Raw genomic sequence first — 18468 nt, forward strand, 5'->3', positions numbered from 1 at the left:
TTTTAACCTGGTATCCGAGCCCTGCTTTTGCTGACTCGATTATTCGGAAAAGGGTCGTTCTAGGTCAATTTTTAAATTAAAGTTGAAATCGTAAAATTTCGAAATCGGTCTCTATAATTCTAAAGGTGCCATATATGAGTATACGACCTGAATTTTAGGATCACAGGCGGCCAATACCTACCAAGCGATTCGGAAACTAGTGGTGCGTCTCGCGAAACAGATTGCAATGTATGCACCAGTCCCAAGTAGAAGGAATTTACTGGTGGTAGGACCTCTTGTGAGTCCGCGCGGGTAGGTAACACCACCCTGCCTATTTCTGCCGTGAAGCAGTAATGCGTTTCGGTTTGAAGGGTGGGGCAGCCGTTGTAACTATACTTGAGACCTTAGAACTTATATGTCAAGGAGGGTGGCGCATTTACGTTGTGGATGTCTATGGGCTCCAGTAACCACTTAACACCAGGTGGGCTGATGTTAAGTGGTTAGTGGTAAGTTAAAAAAACTTCGCTCCGTTGAGTGATGGTGCGATGACAAATTATCAATTCAATTTCTCAGACTGTGACAGCCTTCAAAATTCTATTATCATTCTCTAAGTAGACAGGAACGTAGTTCTAAGTAAGTCGAAGTTTCAGTTGTAGTGTAAATCAGTTGTGGCATTCTTTTAAAACCGAAACTCGTGACTGCTTCAATTCAAAATATACCGGGTGTCTTATCATTTGGACTACAACGTCTTAGTTTGTACGCGTGCCCGTTTAGCCCACTCAAATCGCCACTCCACATAGCGCTGGTTGATTTTATACAACCATAATTGCCCATTTCGGATCGAATTTATGTGTAGAACAGTAAAACATTATATTACCATTGTATTCATTAATTTTGGGACCACTGAATAACTCTTGTTTAGTCCGTCTGTAAATTAATTAAAATATGCAAAAGTCCTTACACTCGCATAACTAGACTATTATTTTACACCCAGTTCAACTAGCCACAAATCCTCAATTGTCTTGCTCATAATTTGAGTGAAAAATCGTTTACATCTAACTTACAGGTGATAGGACCTCTTGTGAGTCCGCACGGGTAGGTACCACCACCCCGCCTATTTCTGCCGTGAAGCAGTAATGCGTTTCGGTTTGAAGGGTGGTGCAGCCGTTGTAACTATACTGAGACCTTAGAAGTCATATCTCATGACGAGTGGCGCATTTACGTAGTAGATGTCTATGTGCTCCAGTAACCACTTAACACCAGGTGGGCTGTGACCTCGGCCAACCATCAAAATGATAATAAAAATTAGTTCAGCCAGCCAAATATCGTTAATTCTCTTTCTCCTAGTTTAAGTGAAAAATCGTCTTGAAAGCTAACACAGGCTTATCCAATCCTTGCGGATATTTATACTACGATGAAATCTTGCCTGTTTGTAAGAAAATATAACCGTGATTAAAATACGATTAAGACTTTATTGATTATCTTAGGGAAGTATCGGGCAACCCGTGGAATCTATAGTAAATCCTTTCGAAAACTAAACTTTACACATAAAAAAATCAAGGAAGAAATAAAACTACAATCTCAACAATCATTATACTACAAGTTTATTTTATACTACGTGATTACTATTTACAAATATGTCTTCGTTCACATTCAGATGTAACACAGACCAGAGTGCATTCCGTTAGATAGAATAACATGATTTGAACATCTACACTTATTTAAAAATAAATAGCGCGAAATCGTTAAATACAAGTGCAGCTATATTTTTTATTTACCATAGACAAAAGTTAGTAATGTTTCATCAGATTTTGTCTATGCTTTTTTCATTAGGACTACGCTATGTGCATTCTGTAGTATTTCTTTCGTAAAAATGATTGCAGAAAGACATTATATAAATTTATTATCCTAAGATGAATACAACTTGTATTGGAATTCGATGTTCAGTGGAAATTTCCGAACCGTATTAAACAAAATAAAAAAACAAATTTTGAACACAAATTCCAATGAAAGTTGCCAGGAAATATTTTTTAATCTCACAAGGTCCAGAAAAAAAATCACAGATAATAAATAAATGAAAGCCGTCGATGGACTAATTTTAACATAATCATTTATTGCTGCTCTTAAAACGCTACGTTACAAAGTTGTACTACACACAAATGCATGGTAATTTTCTTTTCTATTACAAAGTGAATTTATTACCGGACCTCATTGTCTATGTCGATTAATAAGGCGATTGTTTTTGTTTGATCACGGCTTGGATGCATTTGGCCATTGTTGGCGAAGCGCGACTTATCGGGTCCGTCATGAAGTAGTCTTCGAGTTGCTTCAGTTTCACATCTACTTTACCAGACAGGGGTTTCTGAAGGCTCTGTGAAATTTATATATTTTTATGCCATCCATATTACGTTATAGATACCAGGTACAAAACCAGAACATTTTTTTTTAATCAGGGCGGACCAACTCACAGGTGACTTTTTAAAATTTTTTTATTGCTTAGATGAGTGGACGAGCTCACAGCCCACCTGGTGTTAAGTGGTTACTGGAGCCCATAGACATCCACAACGTAGATGCGCCACCCACCTTGAGAATAATTCTAAGGTCTCAAGTATAGTTACAACGTCTGCCCCACCCTTCAAACCGAAACGCATTACTGCTTCACGGCAGAAATAGGCAGGGTGGTGGTACCTACACGCGCGGACTCAGAAGAGGTCCTACCACCAGTAATTACGCAAATTATAATTTTGCGGGTTTCATTTTTATTACACGATGTTATTCCTTCACCGTGGAAGTCAATCGTGAACATTTGTTGAGTACGTATTTCATTAGAAAAATTGGTACCCGCCTGTGGGATTCGAACACCGGTGCATCGCTTCAACACGAATGCACCGGACGTCTTATCCGTTAGGCCACGACGACTACAAACTGACTTGGGGTTAAATGGTTACTTGACGCCACAAAAGTGCATACCACAACTCCCCCGAGACACGGGTCGAAGGTTCGAACTGGAACGCATTTGCTTGTTTTTAGTAATGGCAACAATGTGAGCTTATAATAAAAAAATTTATTGCACTTGTAGGCAGACGAGCTTACGACCCACCTGATGGTGGTTACCGTCGCCCATAGACTTCAGTAATGCCACGGGCAGAGCCAAGCCGCTGTCTACCGTTAAGTACTCTTCACGAGCCTCGTTTTAAGAAGAAATTGCTCGTTGAAATTATCACAATAGTTCCCTTATCGAGAGTTGTAATACACTCTCGGACACATCAATTGGCCCACCTAGTGTTTTAAGTTTTGACGGTCCCTAGCAAAAAATAAACGTTAGGTTAGGTCAACCCCAACTCTCGTTGAAAACAATGAGCAGACTCGAATTTTCTTTTTTTCTTTTTCATAATTCTAAATTTGAAATTTTAAAAAGCATCATCATCTTCAAAACTGCATAAAAACTTATTGCTCTACCTAACGTTTGTTTTTAGCTAGGAACCGTCAAAACTTACAACACTAGGTAAATCGACAGATGTGTCCGGGAGTGTATTACGATACTTTTTTTTTTAAATTGCTTAGATGGGTGTCGTCCACCCATCTCATCACAGCCCACCTGGTGTTAACTGGTTACTAGAGCCCATAGAAATCTACAACGTAAATGCGCCACCCACCTTGAGATATAAGTTCTAAGGTCTCAATATAGTTACATACCTGTGCCAGAGCCGTCGCCTGCGCGAAGTAGTTGTTGTCCTGCACGTCTCCGTAGGCGACGAGCGCGGGGCTGATCTCGCTCATGCGCGCGCGGACCTCGTCCAGGTTGTCGTACGGGAGCCGCTCGCCCACCACCTCCGACAGCGCCCTGTCGCGTCACAACACTTACATTACAGGACAAACGAGGGAAACGAGGCCCGTGGGCAGTATTAAGAGGTAAGCGGCGGCTTGGCTTTGCCCCTAGCATTGCTGAAGTCTATGGGCGAAGATGATCAGGCCGTATGCTCGCCTGCCTACAAGGGCAATATAAATAAATTAATCATCATCGGCCGTCCCCTATTGGACATAGATCCAAGCTTCATTGGTATTCCTTCACATTATCATGAAGCGTGTAAACAATGCTTGGATAATTTTAATATGCTAAATCGACACAAAACGAGAAACAATATTAGTTTCTAAACATAACAAACTTATCAAAGTCACACAAAATACATTGACGTGTCAGCTGATTTCGTATTGATTTACAATGCATGCTATACAAAAAAATATATAAATGGTATTTTTCTATAACCATTATATAAAAGTTTCAGAAATCACGAAATTTCAACAAAGAATATCATCGACACACTGCCTATAATATGTACAAAATTCATTCGACCAGTATATTAGAGAGAGTATGACGTAGCGCACGCGTATTTTGAATATCGCGCGATGCTTGCGGGCGCGATGTATTAGCGCCTATAGTAGAATTATTTTGTCCGTGCAGTTTGGGTCATAAAAAATCGGAGCGGTGAAGCGAGAAATTTCGCTCTCTCTTCCACTCACGAGCCTTATGGACGGGCATAGTGATGCGCATTATTGTTGTCGATAAGCGTTATCGATAGTGTATTTAGTTTAGTCATTTTGTGGGTTAGTGATAAAAATGAAAGAAAGAATCACTAATCGAACGCTTACACCACATGTCGCCGCAGCAAATTAACGATAACGGCAGAAATTAACACTTTGTAACTTTTCGGGATTTATTCTTATTTCAGTGAAAAAATTTAACACATTGTTGATAACAACACGTTCAAATATTATTTTGAATAAATTCTGTCGTTTTGATACAAAACAAAGGAGTAGCCGATTACTCATTTGTTTTTATCGATAATGGCGTTGCGCCCGCGCAACATGCTCACCGCCCTAGCCGGGCTATGTTTTATGACCCAAACTGCACGGACAAAATAATTCTACTATAGTATCTCACAAACGTTTCGCGGCGAATTTGCCCTTTCTGGATCAAATCTTATTGGTATTATTACCCTAAGAAAAACCATTAAAAATTTGTATTGGATTTGGAGAGGGTCCCCGCTTCCCCCCTAATCTACGGTACCGAATGATCTTCCAGTCGTCCCTGGCTTTCCCGGGCGGCGACACGGCGAGGAGCGTCTGCTGCGCGCGGCCCTCCGCGTTGACGTAGGTGGCGCGCTTCTCCGTGTAGGCGGCGCCGGGCAGCACCACGTCCGCGATCTGCGCGCCCACGTCGCCGTGGTGACCTGCAACCATAGCAACACTATCATTAGCCCTTTTTTTTAACGCTGGGGAATTCGTTTACTGATATCCGGTCGAGAGGGGTAACAGACCGGGTTATGTCGGACTCCGGCGCCTCCAGAGAAGAAGAGGGAGAAGAAGAAGACCAAAGTCCTCCTGTTCTTCCAATTCCTACCAGGAGACTACGCCTTGAGAAAGGCGAGCGAGGCGCTGCGCGGCGCCTACCACGCAGGACCCGTCCCGCACAACCGACTACCGACTAAATCCCATCGAGATCCACCACTCCGACTCCACCAAACCTACGGTACCACACAGTGCGCGCCGAAGAACACTATCATTAGCCTGCACAATTAAATACCATCAATCTTCCTATTTCTACTGCTTTTTTTTTCCTACCTAAGCTGATGGTCTAGAGAGACCATATCAGCGTCACCGAGCTAGTAGGTGAGCTCATAGGACTCACACCTGATGACGTTGCTAGCACGGACCGTAACAAGAACCGTGCTTCGCAGAATCTACCACCGGATCGGAAACGCGACCCACTGAGAAGATCCGGCGAGATACTCAGTGAGCTGTGTCTGAAGGTTAATTTACTCGCCGAGCCCTTCGTCGCAAGTGACGGGTTCGACGAGAACGATGACCGGTAGGAGAACGATGACCGGTCCGGTTTTGTTTTGCGGTTAGAAATATGGATATTTTTTCAAGTCGTCGTGGCCTAAAGGATAAGACGTCCGGTGTATTCGTATCTAACGAAGCACCGGTGTACGAATCTGGCGGGCTAGTACCATTTTTTTCTAATGAAATACGTACTCAACAAATGATCACAAACAATTGACTTTCACGGTAAAAGAATAACATCATGTAATAAAAATCAATTACTGGTGGTAGGACCTCTTGTCAGTCGGCACGGGTAGGTTCCACCACCCTGCCTATTTCTGTCGTGAAGCAATAATGCGTTTCGGTTTGTAGGGTGGGGCAGCCGATGTAACTATACTAGATCTTAGACCTCATATCTCAAAGTGGGTGGCGCATTTACCCTGTAGATGTCTATGGGTTCCAGTAACCACTTAACACCAGGTGGGCTGTGAGCTCGTTTATCCATATAAGCAATAAAAAATAAATAAAAATAGACATCGGCCTTACCTTGGTATATAACAAAGGCGTCTTTAGGCAAGGCCTCCCGCGTGACGACTCCGCTGTCGGCGCCCAGCAGGTACACCACGCGGGGCCCGCCCTGCAGCGCGCCGCCCACGCCCGGCTTGTACCCGATGTCCAGCGCCGCCACTTGCGATGCCGTGCGCTGGAGCACGTTCAACACCTGGAAAATAACGTTATGCTATACAACGACTGTCCAAACGACGGTTTAATTAACTACCTCGGTAATTTCAATACATTTCATGGACTTTTTGGCGGGAGCGCGAGAAGTGAAGTTGTGTGATTTGTTTTATTTTGTCTATTTAGTGTTTCTTCAGGAGTAAAGACTGTTTTTTTTTTATTGCTTAGATGGGTGGACGAGCTCACAGCCCACCTGGTGTTAAGTGGTTTCTGGAGCCCATAGACAGCTACAACGTAAATGCACCACCCACCTTGAGATATAAGTGTGAGCTCGTCCACCCATCTAAGCAACAAAAAAAAATAGGATTTATGACACGCCTGTCAAAATGAGTATAAGCGTGAATTTTTCTGGTGGTAGGACCTCTTGTCCGCACGGGTAGGTACCACCACCCTGCCTATGCCTGCCGTGAAGCAGTAATGCGTTTCGGTTTAAAGGGTGGGGCAGCCGTTGTACTGCAAAAACTGAGACCTTAAGAACTATTATATCAAGGTGGGTGACGGCATTTATGTTGTATATGTCTATGGGCTCCGGTAACCACTTAACATCAGGTGGACTTTGAGTTAGTCCACCCAGCTAAGCAATACAAAAAAAAAACCCTCAAATAGAACTAAGTATTTGTTAATTTTCTTTTTCATATAATTACGGACTAAACACTGCTGGACGCGCCATCTAACGTATAGCACGTCGACTTAATGCGTATAATCTGTACAGTTTATTTCGGATACGTTATATTCGGACTTTTTGGCGGAGACGCGAGGAGCGAAGTTGTGTGATTTGTTTTATTTTGTCTATTTAATGTTTCTTCAGGTTCAAATGTATAATAAGGGTGGTTTATTAACTGTTCAATATCTGTAAAAGTGCACAAATGTGGGAAAATGAAACAAAGCTGCTGGACGTAGCTTCTCGGGATCCTCCAAAAAGTCCACTAAAAAAATCTAAGTAAATCACCACCATTTTACTGAGATTATATTTCATCACACATCATCTTATCTCATTTCATTTAATTACATCCCAGTTGATTAATGTCTCAAATTAGTCATCTTCATTTCATTTCACTCCATATTATAATTTTTCATAAAATTAAGAATATAAATTAAAATAAAACATGACTTAAAGGTCTTAGTTATCAAATCATTAGGTGAAAAATCCCTTAAAAATAAAAAAGGATTGTGTGGTTTTATGAAACCACGATAAAAGTGAAACTTTTTTTCACATTATAGACATTTAGCTCTGACAAAGAACATTTACATTAGACACTGACAAAAACAAACAAAATAGCGTGGATCACTGGCACAAATGAGTAATAGTCTATACACTACACGGTCGGCTGCTGCGAACTATAGGCGCCGCCATATTGGCCTTGGCTGCTCTGACGAGCCCCTTTCACTTTATCCCTACTCCGCGGCCGACCGTCACGCGACATGCAACACACAGACGAAAAAGTTTGAGACGATGTAATAAAAGTTTCACTTTAAAAATAAGTTATATTCTATACAGATTAATTGAGAGCGTGCCTTCCAGCTCTTATCGGCGAGCTTGTCGTGCAGCTTGAGAGCGAGCTGCTGCGTGTAGGCGAGCAGCGCGGCTCCCTCGGGCCCGCGCAGCTGCTCGGCGCCCAGTATGACGACGGGACGCTTGGCTTGCTCCAGCCGCCTGGCCACCGCGTGCGAGCTGGTGCCGGTGGCCAGATCCTTCACTATGGAAGCCGAATCACCAGCGTGCTGAGCGTACCAAAAAAACAAAAAAAATACAATTAGTTATTACCAGAAAATAAGAGGCTCTAAATGACGGAGTCCCATGCATCAGCCCGCTGAGTTTCTCGCAGGGTCTTCTCAGCGGGTCCCGATTCCGGTAGTAGATTCATTCGCGAAGCAGCTACTCTTGAGTTATTAGGTCTTCTTCGGAGGCGTTACGGGTAGCTGTTAGCAAATCCCACCCCTCCTGGCTAAGCCTTGCTCGCCCACCTGTCCTGGTGATACTAGAAAGGCCTCCGGGCCACCAGTAATACTTCAATCATAAAAAAACAAAATTAGCCAGTGTTATTATTCATCACCAGCCTGTATCTCTCCACTGCTGGATGTAGGCCTCTCCCATAGTCGGCCACAATGAGCGATCCTCTGCTTTCTGCATCTTTCCCACCATATCGCCGCAAGTCATCGGTCCACCGGGAAGGGCACGCCCGACGCCGCGCTTACACGTACGTGGTCTCCAGTCCAGAACGCGTCTTCTCCATCAGTCATCGGTTCTGCGACACGTACGTCCGGTCTATTGCCACTTCAACTTACTAATCTTTAGGGCTATGTCGGTTATTTTGGTTCTTTGACGAATTTCCTCGTCTCTGACTCGATTCATCAAAAAAACTCCGAGCATACACTTTCCTATAGCACGCTGAGCGACATTGAACTTACGGACCAGACCTACGTTGTTTTTTTTGTGTTATGTTATTATTAGCAATTCATGTTAAAGACCGAACAAATTTGAATGATGCCACATTGGTAGGGCGCCACTAACAAAACACCCGGAAACCAAATATTGAAGCTAAGGAATCTACGGTTTCTAATTATATAGTTTTATTTAAGACTAGCTGTACCCGACCGCTTTGCTGGGCATTTAAAATTAACATTATTATTTCTCACTCCCACAAAGATTATCATCACTAACGCCCCCGCAACTGGTGTAGGGAGTCCAACACTCATATAAATATTAGCCTATCCATTAAGTACATTTCCTACATGGATACCAAGTTTCAAGTCATATGGATGCATGGTTTAGTAAATATAACGGAACATTCGTAAAAACCACTGTAGATTTATATATTAGTATATATAAAAATGAATTTGCTGTTCGTTAGTCTCGCTAAAACTCGAGAACGGCTGGACCGATTAGACTAATTTTGGTTGAACTCTTTGTGGAAGTCCAGAGAAGGTTTAAAAGGTAGATATATATGAAAATCTTCGGAATTTAATAAAAATAACAATTTGGTTTATCCTTTGATGTGTCTACCTCGGACTACTTACCTCGGACGGATTCCTTTTGTTTCTTTTAAGGTTATTTTATACAAAAGTTTAGATCTTTTATTTCTCGATTGAGGCACTACGAAGTCTGTCGGATTAGCTAGTATTAGTATATATGTAATATCCTATTTACTTTTTTTTTATTGCCGTATAGTCAGACGAGCATACGGCCTACCTGATGGTGAGTGTTTACCGTCGCTCATGGACGTCAGCAATGCCAGGGGCAGAGCCAAGCCGCTGCTTACCGTTTAATACTCTCCACAAGCCTCGTTTGAAGAATTTATAAAATATAATGAAATCAGAAGTAAGAAACTAACCATGTACTCATAAGTGAGGTCGACCTTGGGTCCGACGAGTGCGACGTCCGTCTCCTTGTGAATGAAGGATTTGCGGATCCGCGCGTTCAGGAGCGGCGCCTCGAAGCGTACGTTGGTTCCGATCAGAAGCACAAAATCAGCATCCTCCACGTCTGCAAGCAGCATCCGCGTTAGCAATGAGAGACCAAGCTAAGTCCATCTCTACATCTCTACAGTTTATGATAGCTGTTTAGAGCATAGGAATTTATTACGGTAATGCTAAATGCGAAAACATGTAAATAAAATTGGAGTGTCTGTTTGTAATGTTGAAATAACCGCTTTTTACTACATGCATTATATTATGAATATGTTAAATATGTGGGCAGAACACCAGCCAGATGGTCAGATCTAGCAAGAGAAGCACTTGGTGGTAGTCTGTACCATGCGGTCCATGCCACCCACGATCGAGCACAGTGGAAGCACGTCACATGTAGTCGCGATCCTCTGTAGTGAGGGAACGATATAGAAGAAGATATGAATATGTATACTGGTGGTAGGACCTTTTGTAAGTCCGCGCGGGTGGGTACCACCACCCTGCCTATTTCAGCCGTGAAGCAGTAATGCGTTTCGGTTTGAAGGGTAGGGCAGCCGTTGTAATTTACTTGAGACCTTAGAACTTATATCTCAAGGTGGGTGGCGCATTTACGTTGTGGATGTCTATGGGCTCCAGTAACCACTTAACACCAGGTGGATTGTGAGCTCGTCCACCAATCTAAGCAATTAAAAAAAAAAAAAAACATGTATACGGTACATACACCAAAATAACATATTTTACAATTTTTGTTTGTTCCGGCTAATCTCTGGAATGGCTGGACCAATTTTGACGAGACTTTCACTGATAGGCAGCTGATGATATAACTTAGGCTACTTTTTTAGACTAGCTTCGCCCCGAGGCGTCACTCGCGATACGACAATAACCGCGGGTAACAACGCGGGACTCAGCAATCAATAATAAAATTTAATGTTTCCGAAGCCAAGCGAGGGCGGGTCGCTAATTCAAAATATAATTTGATTGGTTACTGGCAATCTTCGTGTTGAGCAAGTACGAGGATCGGAGGTCGATGCCGGCGCCCTCTAGCGGGAAGTACTGCTCGGTGCACGTATTTTCGGAGCCCAGTTTGTTGACGAGATCCTTGAGGGCCACAAGAGATTCCGCGTCCGCAAGGTCCCCAGCTACTGCCAGGAGCTGTTAACATTATTAATTCTATCACAATATAATGCAAACCCTTTAAAGCAAATATCGATTTTGCACAACATAAACCACATATATGTGGGAATAATTAGATGTAACCATTAGCCACACCGACCTGACAGATGACAGATGGCGCATGAAGTATATGACAGAATTATTAAGACCAAAAAAAAAGAGACGTAAATTTTTGTGAGCTGACAATTAAATAAAATCTAACAAATTTTATTATGCACCGCAATCCCACATATATGTGTGTATGTCACTGAACTCCTCCTAAACGGCTGGACCGACTTGAATGAATTTTTTTGTATGAATTCATTTCATTAATTTTTTGTATGCAGAACAACATCTGTCGGCTTTTTTTAGAATAAAATAATTTTTTCTTACACTATTTTAAATTTTTATTTTTTTATTATTTATTCTTTATTAGAGCCATACACCTATTAGGTTAAGTCGGCTCACTATTTTTAATTCAAACTTATTAAAATTTATTTTAAATTTTTTAGTTGGATTATCTAGAAATGCGTATTTTGTTAGTTTTTTTAAGCTATTATTTATTTTTCATTTTTTAATTATTTTTTTCAATTTTTAGTATTAAATTGTCATCGGTCCTTAATAAGTATACCAAATTTCGAGTTAATCCGATGTTTTGAAGGGGTTCAAAATCATGTTCAATGATTCCGTTACATACTAACATACATACGTCTGAAGCTAATAAAAACGTATTAAAAATAATGGGAAGTGTTCACAGTCTAGTGACCCAGTGTAATGATGACAATGTAAGTGTACCTTGTCAGGCGGGCAGTCCCGGAGCGCGCGGGCGGTGGCGACAATGGCGTCCTCCCAGTCCACGGGCGTCAGGTTCCCGCGGCTGTCCACCAGCATCGGACTCACCAGACGCTGTCTCTTCAGACCGTCACACGCGAACCTAGACTTGTCTGCCAGCCATTCCTCGTTTATCTCCTACAAGGCATTATATCACTTTCAACAACATTATCTATATATATAAAAATTAATTGCTGTTCGTTAGTCTCGCTAAAACTCGAGAACGGCTGGACCGATTTGGCTATTTTTGGTCTTGAATTATTTGTGGAAGTCCAGAGAAGGTTTAAAAGGTAGATGATAGAAATATGAAAATGCTCGGAATTAAATAAAAATAACAAGTTTGTTTTTTCTTTGATGTGTCCCCCGTCGGACGCATTCCTTTTGTTTGTTTTAAGTTTATTTTATACAAAAGCTTAGGTCCTTTATTTATCGATTGAGGCACTACGAAGTCTGCCGGCTCAGCTAGTTTTGAAATAAAAGTTGCAAATGTTTGACATTGTCGGCTGTAAGATATGTTATATACATTTCTTATGAGCTTGCCTGCTTTAGTACTACTATCCTGTCATTTCTGCCATGAAGCACTAATGCTTTTAAATTTTAGATAAAACAGCCATTGCGCCAAGGCAATTGATCTATTAAGTGTTATAAACAAAATTCATATTCCTATTGATGGAGTCCACTAACTGTTTAACTTATGAAATCACTCGTTTGACTCATGAGCCTTACCACATTTTTAATTTTTGAAGGCATTTAATGTTTACATTTTTATTATCTATAGACAAAGTATTGTGAATTCAAAATTATTCTTACCTCATTTGTACGCGGGAGGATCCGCAGAACTTCATTCGTTCGTGTAGCGACGACAATATTGCTTCCCAGCGGATCTAAGACGTCTACGGAGTCTACCTGTGGAAAGTATTTTAATTACAACAAATATTAGCTATTAAATGATATTTAAAGAGTTTAAAAGATGCCTTTACGTTTGAATTTGATTCTTTTTTTTTATTGCTTAGATGGGTGGACGAGCTCACAGCCCACTTGGTGTTAAGTTATTGGAAACCATAGACATCTACGACGTAAATGCGCCACCCACCTTGAGATATAAGTTCTAAGGTCTCAAGTATAGTTACAACGGCTGCCCCACCCTTCAAACCGAAACGCATTACTGCTTCACGTCAGAAATAGGCAGGGTGGTGGTACCTACCCGCGCGGACTCACAAGAGGTCCTACCACCAGTAATTACGCAAATTATAATCTTGCGGGTTTGATTTTTATTACACGATGTTATCCCTTAAGCGTGGAAGTCAGTCGTGATTCGTGAACATTTGTTGAGTACGTATTTCATTAGAAAAATTGGTACCCACCTGGGATTCGAACACCGGTGCATCGCTAAATACGAATGCACCGGACGTCTTATCCTTTAAGCCACGACGACTTCAAAACACACTTTTCTCTCTTTAAACACACTTTTATTAACTTGATCTGTATAATGAAGTTTTTCAAGGTTATTAAATAACATTTAAATATAAATTTTCAATCTATCAGATCATATATGCCCCATCACAAAAATTACACACAAACATGAAAATTCATTGTATCATAATATGTATTTCAATATAGTTACTCACTCTTCTGGTTTCCCAAGGTCTTGCAGCAAAGCTATAAGGTTTGGAGGTGAGAGCTCCAACAGGACACAGGTCAATTATGTTCCCGGACAGCTCTGAGAGAAACATTTTCTCAACATACGTGCCAACCTAAGGCAAAAAAAGGTTTGCCATGGTGAAATAATACAACTACTTAAGCTATATAAGCAAATAAGCTCGAAGGGCCATGTGTCTCAATGAAACGATAACATGAATATTATGCATTATATACTTTCTGTCAATTTCTAGTTTACTCATTTCAGCTAGCTTTGATTTTGACATGAACTTTATTGGCACATGGAGAACTTCTCAAATTTTTTTTTACCTTCGAAGTCAAACTGCAATACGGCCCACCTAATAATGAGTGGGCGCCATAAATCTTTCAAGCTATTTATGATGCTAGAAATATTTAATCACCTGCATATCAGTTCCACGTCCTGTTGTACCAAAATCATCAACCCCGGCGACTTCAGATGCAAAACGAATGCACCTGGTGCAATGAATGCAACGTGTCATTATGGTCTTGATCAATGGACCTACATCCTTATCTTCAACAGCTCTGTAAAAAAATTATACATTCAGTCAAAAAACTAACGGGAATTAATTACATGGTGTCTAGAATGAATTACATGACTATTGGTTTGTTTCAAACCATTTTTTATTGTTTTTTTTTATTTTTTATTGATGTTACATTGGCACAATGATTTTCCAATTTGACTCGATGTTTGAGTTGCAGCTGTTATTAAGTACAGTGGTTTTTTTAATCATATCATATCTGGTCTGTATTGCCAATTTCATAATGAACAAATAAATAAATATAATATAAATATTTACTAACAATCACGCCACGTTAACTGGTCCCGTGGTAAGTTCGTAGAGAACTTGTGTTACAGGTACCAGATAACGGAAATAAATGTAAGATTTTTATTATACACATACATATATTTAATATACATCCATAACCCTGGAAAAGACATTTATATTTATCATACAAATATCTTCCCTTGGCGGGATTCGAACCCGCGACCCCCTTGTGTAGTGACCATGTCACTTACCACTACACCAGACGGCCGTTAAAACAAAAACATCAAAGATTGAGTTTATCTTAAGCTTTGCATCGCCAATGGAATTTCATGTTCTGAGTCACTGAAAATGTTACAGAAGGCTTATGATAAATGGAAAAAACACATGGTTATGGGTAGTACAAAACATTCAAAAGCGGCCGAGATATGATGAAAATTTTGTATTTCTCTCAAAAGCCATCAACGTCTGCAACTGAAGTTAACATTACTAAATGTTAGTAAACAACGCAAAAGTGAAGAAAATAGTGACTGAAAATCCTCATTGAAGTTTGAGAGAGATAACCGCCAAACTTTCTGTGTCTCACAAGTCGATCTGTACCATTATAAATAATCACTTTGGTATGGAATATATTGCTGCTCAGCTAGACTCAAAAGGCCTGAATTTTCTCCAAAACTGCTTAAAGTTGGTTTGATTTGTGGGTTTACAAATTTTACATGAACCTTATGTATAACCTTACCTTTGAAATGGCACCATACAACTGAACTGAAACCCTAAATGTCACACCAAAGTCGATTAAAAGTCAAAATCATGCTGAATGGCACTCAGATTTCTTCTCAGGAGGTCAAATGGTAAATAAAGAAGTGTAATTGAGTGTTATGTGACATAATATTGTATTTACAACTCAATTAAGAGAATTTTAATATCTTAATGTTTATAAAATAATAATAAATAAAATAATAATTTTTTACCTTATACAAATACAGCAAAAATTCAAAAATACCTCTCTTCTTATTTGGTTAAAAAAATAAATTCTACTCTGTCAATGCTTGTGCAATTATTTTGTAAATAACAAGAAATTCATTCACTCCCAAACTTAACCATCATAATATTTACTTTGTCATTTTTATGAAATTATTGTTAATTAATCAGCTATAATTGTACATACCTCTTTCCTGAGAAATGGATATCAGTGAAGCGGCTTTTGTCAGATCCAAAGGCCATGGACTGATCCTGTAAATCACATTCACCACCCTGATCACATATAGGACAGTCAAGAGGGTGGTTTACTAGGAGGAACTCCATAACACCTTCACGCGCCTTCCTTGTGAGATCAGAATTGGTCTTCACTCGCATACCCTTCATAACAGGCATTGCACATGCAGCAACTGGTTTAGGAGATTTCTCAACTTCAACAAGACACATGCGACAATTGCCAGCAACTGCTAAGCGTTCATGGTAGCAGAATCTAGGAATTTCCACTCCAACTTGAGCTGCAGCCTGGAAGAAACATATTTCATTATTTTCTTAGCTTTGATGACTTACAATAACATATATATTTAATTTTATAATCGACTGATTCTTCAATATGGTTCTCTGATATCTATAGCTATTTATTTTTATAGCTGAATCAGCTGTGAGGAGAATTGTATACTGCCCATTTACATCATAATATAAATAATGACACTCATATTCAAAAATTGCTATAATAAAATTTAATAAGTTCAAAACTTAGTTGCATTGGGATAACAACTATCAGACCAAAACTCATGATTCCTGCACAGCAGAATAATTATTGGAATTAATGGAAGGTTTTAAGCACATTCATTGTATTTGAAATTATGTAAACTGCTTGCATTATATGCTTAAGTTATACTAATTTTTTGCACAAATATGCAGTTAGGTACTAAAATAGTTGTTAAAGAATGAAATCCATTTTGAACTAATATTTTTCGCTTGCGTACTTACTAAAATATGTGAAGGTTAATCCTAAGATATATAATATCTGAATGCAAACCTGAAGAACAGTTGTGCCTGGTACTACATGAACTGGTTGGTCGTCAATAAAGACTTCTACTTTCTCTGGTTGAGCTTGCACTTGATCAGCAAAACGACGAGCTGTTAGTGGTGCCGCCCGCACTGGAGACGTCAGCGCGAGCGCCCGAGACAGAGGCTGGCGCAGCATTTTCTACATCGAACATCAAAACACTTTCAAAACATTTGAATAATGAACCCAGTCTAGGTTAAAATGTCGGGAACTTGCTAATGCACTATGCAAGGTGTTAGATAAACATTTTGTAAATACGATAATTTAATATTTGTTACATAAGTACGAACCCTAACCTAGTTCTGTATTCAGTTATCAAGCAAGTATGTCAGTTTATTCCTTTTCGAAGTAATAATTTTACAACATGGAATAGCTGACTTATTTTTTTCTAATAGTTGTATTTAATTTCGACAAAAATTATGTTTTAAAATATTTTGTCAGTATTTTGCACCTTTTGTGTGTCAGGAAAGTAATCTGACAGCTGTCATCTGTCAAGTCCATAGGTAATACACATAATTAAGGGTGAGACCGATATATTAGTATTCATTATGATATTCGTAATACAGCTTGTATTCGTGTATCGGTAATCCGTCGAATTCTGATATGCTAATATTCCGTATTCCTCTATTCATAATATTAGCCAACTCACATCGGTCGGGTTGTATCTATCACTCGAAAATATACTGGCATACGCCGTACGTGTCTCGCGGATATCTGTCTATCACATTCATAACAATACTGCATGCGCTAAGAGTAAGTGAGAAAACTACATGTTTGCATATTGAGCAATGAAAATAAGTACATATCGTTATGAGTATAAGGACTATTTTTTAATTCAACTTTTTACATGTCAAAGATGCTAGTGGGAATTTTTAAATGCATTACTTTTTAATGTTTGAACCTTCATTTCTTGATTCGACTAAAGATTCTACTCAAGGCAAAATAGTGCATTTTTACATTTATTGGAATAAAATCGGTGAGCTTTATTTTCATTATTTTAATTTTATTTTCTGTTTCCTTTGAATTAGTTGGTTTTAAAACGATGATTTGAAAAACGAAAGGAGGTACGGTAGTTGACATTGTTTACCAATTTCATAAATAAAAATTTTTTTACACAATGTGTAATACTGCCACAACTAAATTAAGTGTTTTTACGTAATAAATTATGATGACAATATATTTTTGCGGTGGTATTTAATTATCTTCTACGGACTTCTCAAAATTTAAATAAAAGTTTGATTTTTTTTTATGAAGTTTGATTTGAATCGAAATGACTTTCTAAACAAACGGTTCGTGGATTATAATATTATAGAGGTGGTGTACCCACTAGCCACCACAGTACCATGTGAGAGGATTTTTAAAAAAAAAATTCAAAAAAATTTTTCAAAATTTCTAAACATATTTCTGATCGACGTAACAGGCTTTCGGTAGAAAAAGTAAAAAAGCTGATATTTTTATGCACCAATAAGAAATAAATAATATTACTAACTTGTTGTTTATATTAATGTACAATGTTGACCAAATTCTGATTTAATAATAATATTAATTTTAATGTACATAATATTACAGTCAAAACCGTTTACTGCGACATCGTTTAATACAACATGCCGGTTATAATAACCTAGAACAAAGGTCCCGGCTGAATGCCATATGACCGCCTTATTAAAAATATTGCTTTATACGACATTGGTAATAACGACATACCTCATAAAACGACCACATTTAACTAATATTTCAGAGAATTAGATCTGTTAGAACGACCGGCTAAGCTGTATTGTAAACAATTTGAATAGGTATCCACAATTTTTTAAAATCAGGAAAGAAAACAATAGGATTTAGTTTAGTGTAGGGTCTTTTCTAATTCTTAGAAACAAAACACGTGCATGCGGTAGTCAAAGCCCGCTTCTTCATATCTCTTCAGTTAGTTTGTTACTTATCTATACACAAGACGCACCAAAACTTTGTGGAGTTATTTGTGAAACTTTCAAAATGTCGCAAAGAAAAAGAAAACAAATTAATATTGAATAAAAATCGCATATTATGTAAATA

The 18468-nt window shown here is 39.2% G+C and overlaps 1 protein-coding gene across 3 annotated transcripts; it reads right to left on the bottom strand.

The window, feature by feature from the left end:
* Positions 1 to 1560: 1560 nt before the first annotated feature.
* ND-75 (NADH dehydrogenase (ubiquinone) 75 kDa subunit) lies at positions 1561 to 16938 on the bottom strand. 3 transcript variants are annotated; one of them, XM_089740103.1, is made up of 14 exons: positions 16871 to 16938; positions 16390 to 16560; positions 15541 to 15872; positions 13989 to 14130; positions 13557 to 13682; positions 12739 to 12834; positions 11893 to 12066; positions 10932 to 11097; positions 9873 to 10024; positions 8056 to 8262; positions 6349 to 6523; positions 5048 to 5210; positions 3676 to 3823; positions 1561 to 2350 (listed from the first exon to the last, which is right to left on the bottom strand). In XM_089740103.1, exons 2-14 carry the CDS (start codon positions 16555 to 16557, stop codon positions 2204 to 2206), a joined length of 2196 nt encoding a protein of 731 aa, XP_089596229.1. In that variant the 5' UTR covers positions 16558 to 16560; positions 16871 to 16938; the 3' UTR covers positions 1561 to 2203. The 3 variants fall into 3 exon arrangements, with proteins under 3 accessions (XP_089596229.1, XP_028029257.2, XP_089596230.1); XM_028173456.2 differs by having other exon boundaries at positions 16716 to 16899; XM_089740104.1 differs by having other exon boundaries at positions 16710 to 16898.
* Between the last annotated feature and the right edge of the window lie 1530 nt (positions 16939 to 18468).

Source organism: Bombyx mandarina, chromosome 03 (assembly GCF_030267445.1).
Source record: "Bombyx mandarina strain Sakado chromosome 03, ASM3026744v2".
Taxonomy (NCBI): domain Eukaryota; kingdom Metazoa; phylum Arthropoda; class Insecta; order Lepidoptera; family Bombycidae; genus Bombyx; species Bombyx mandarina.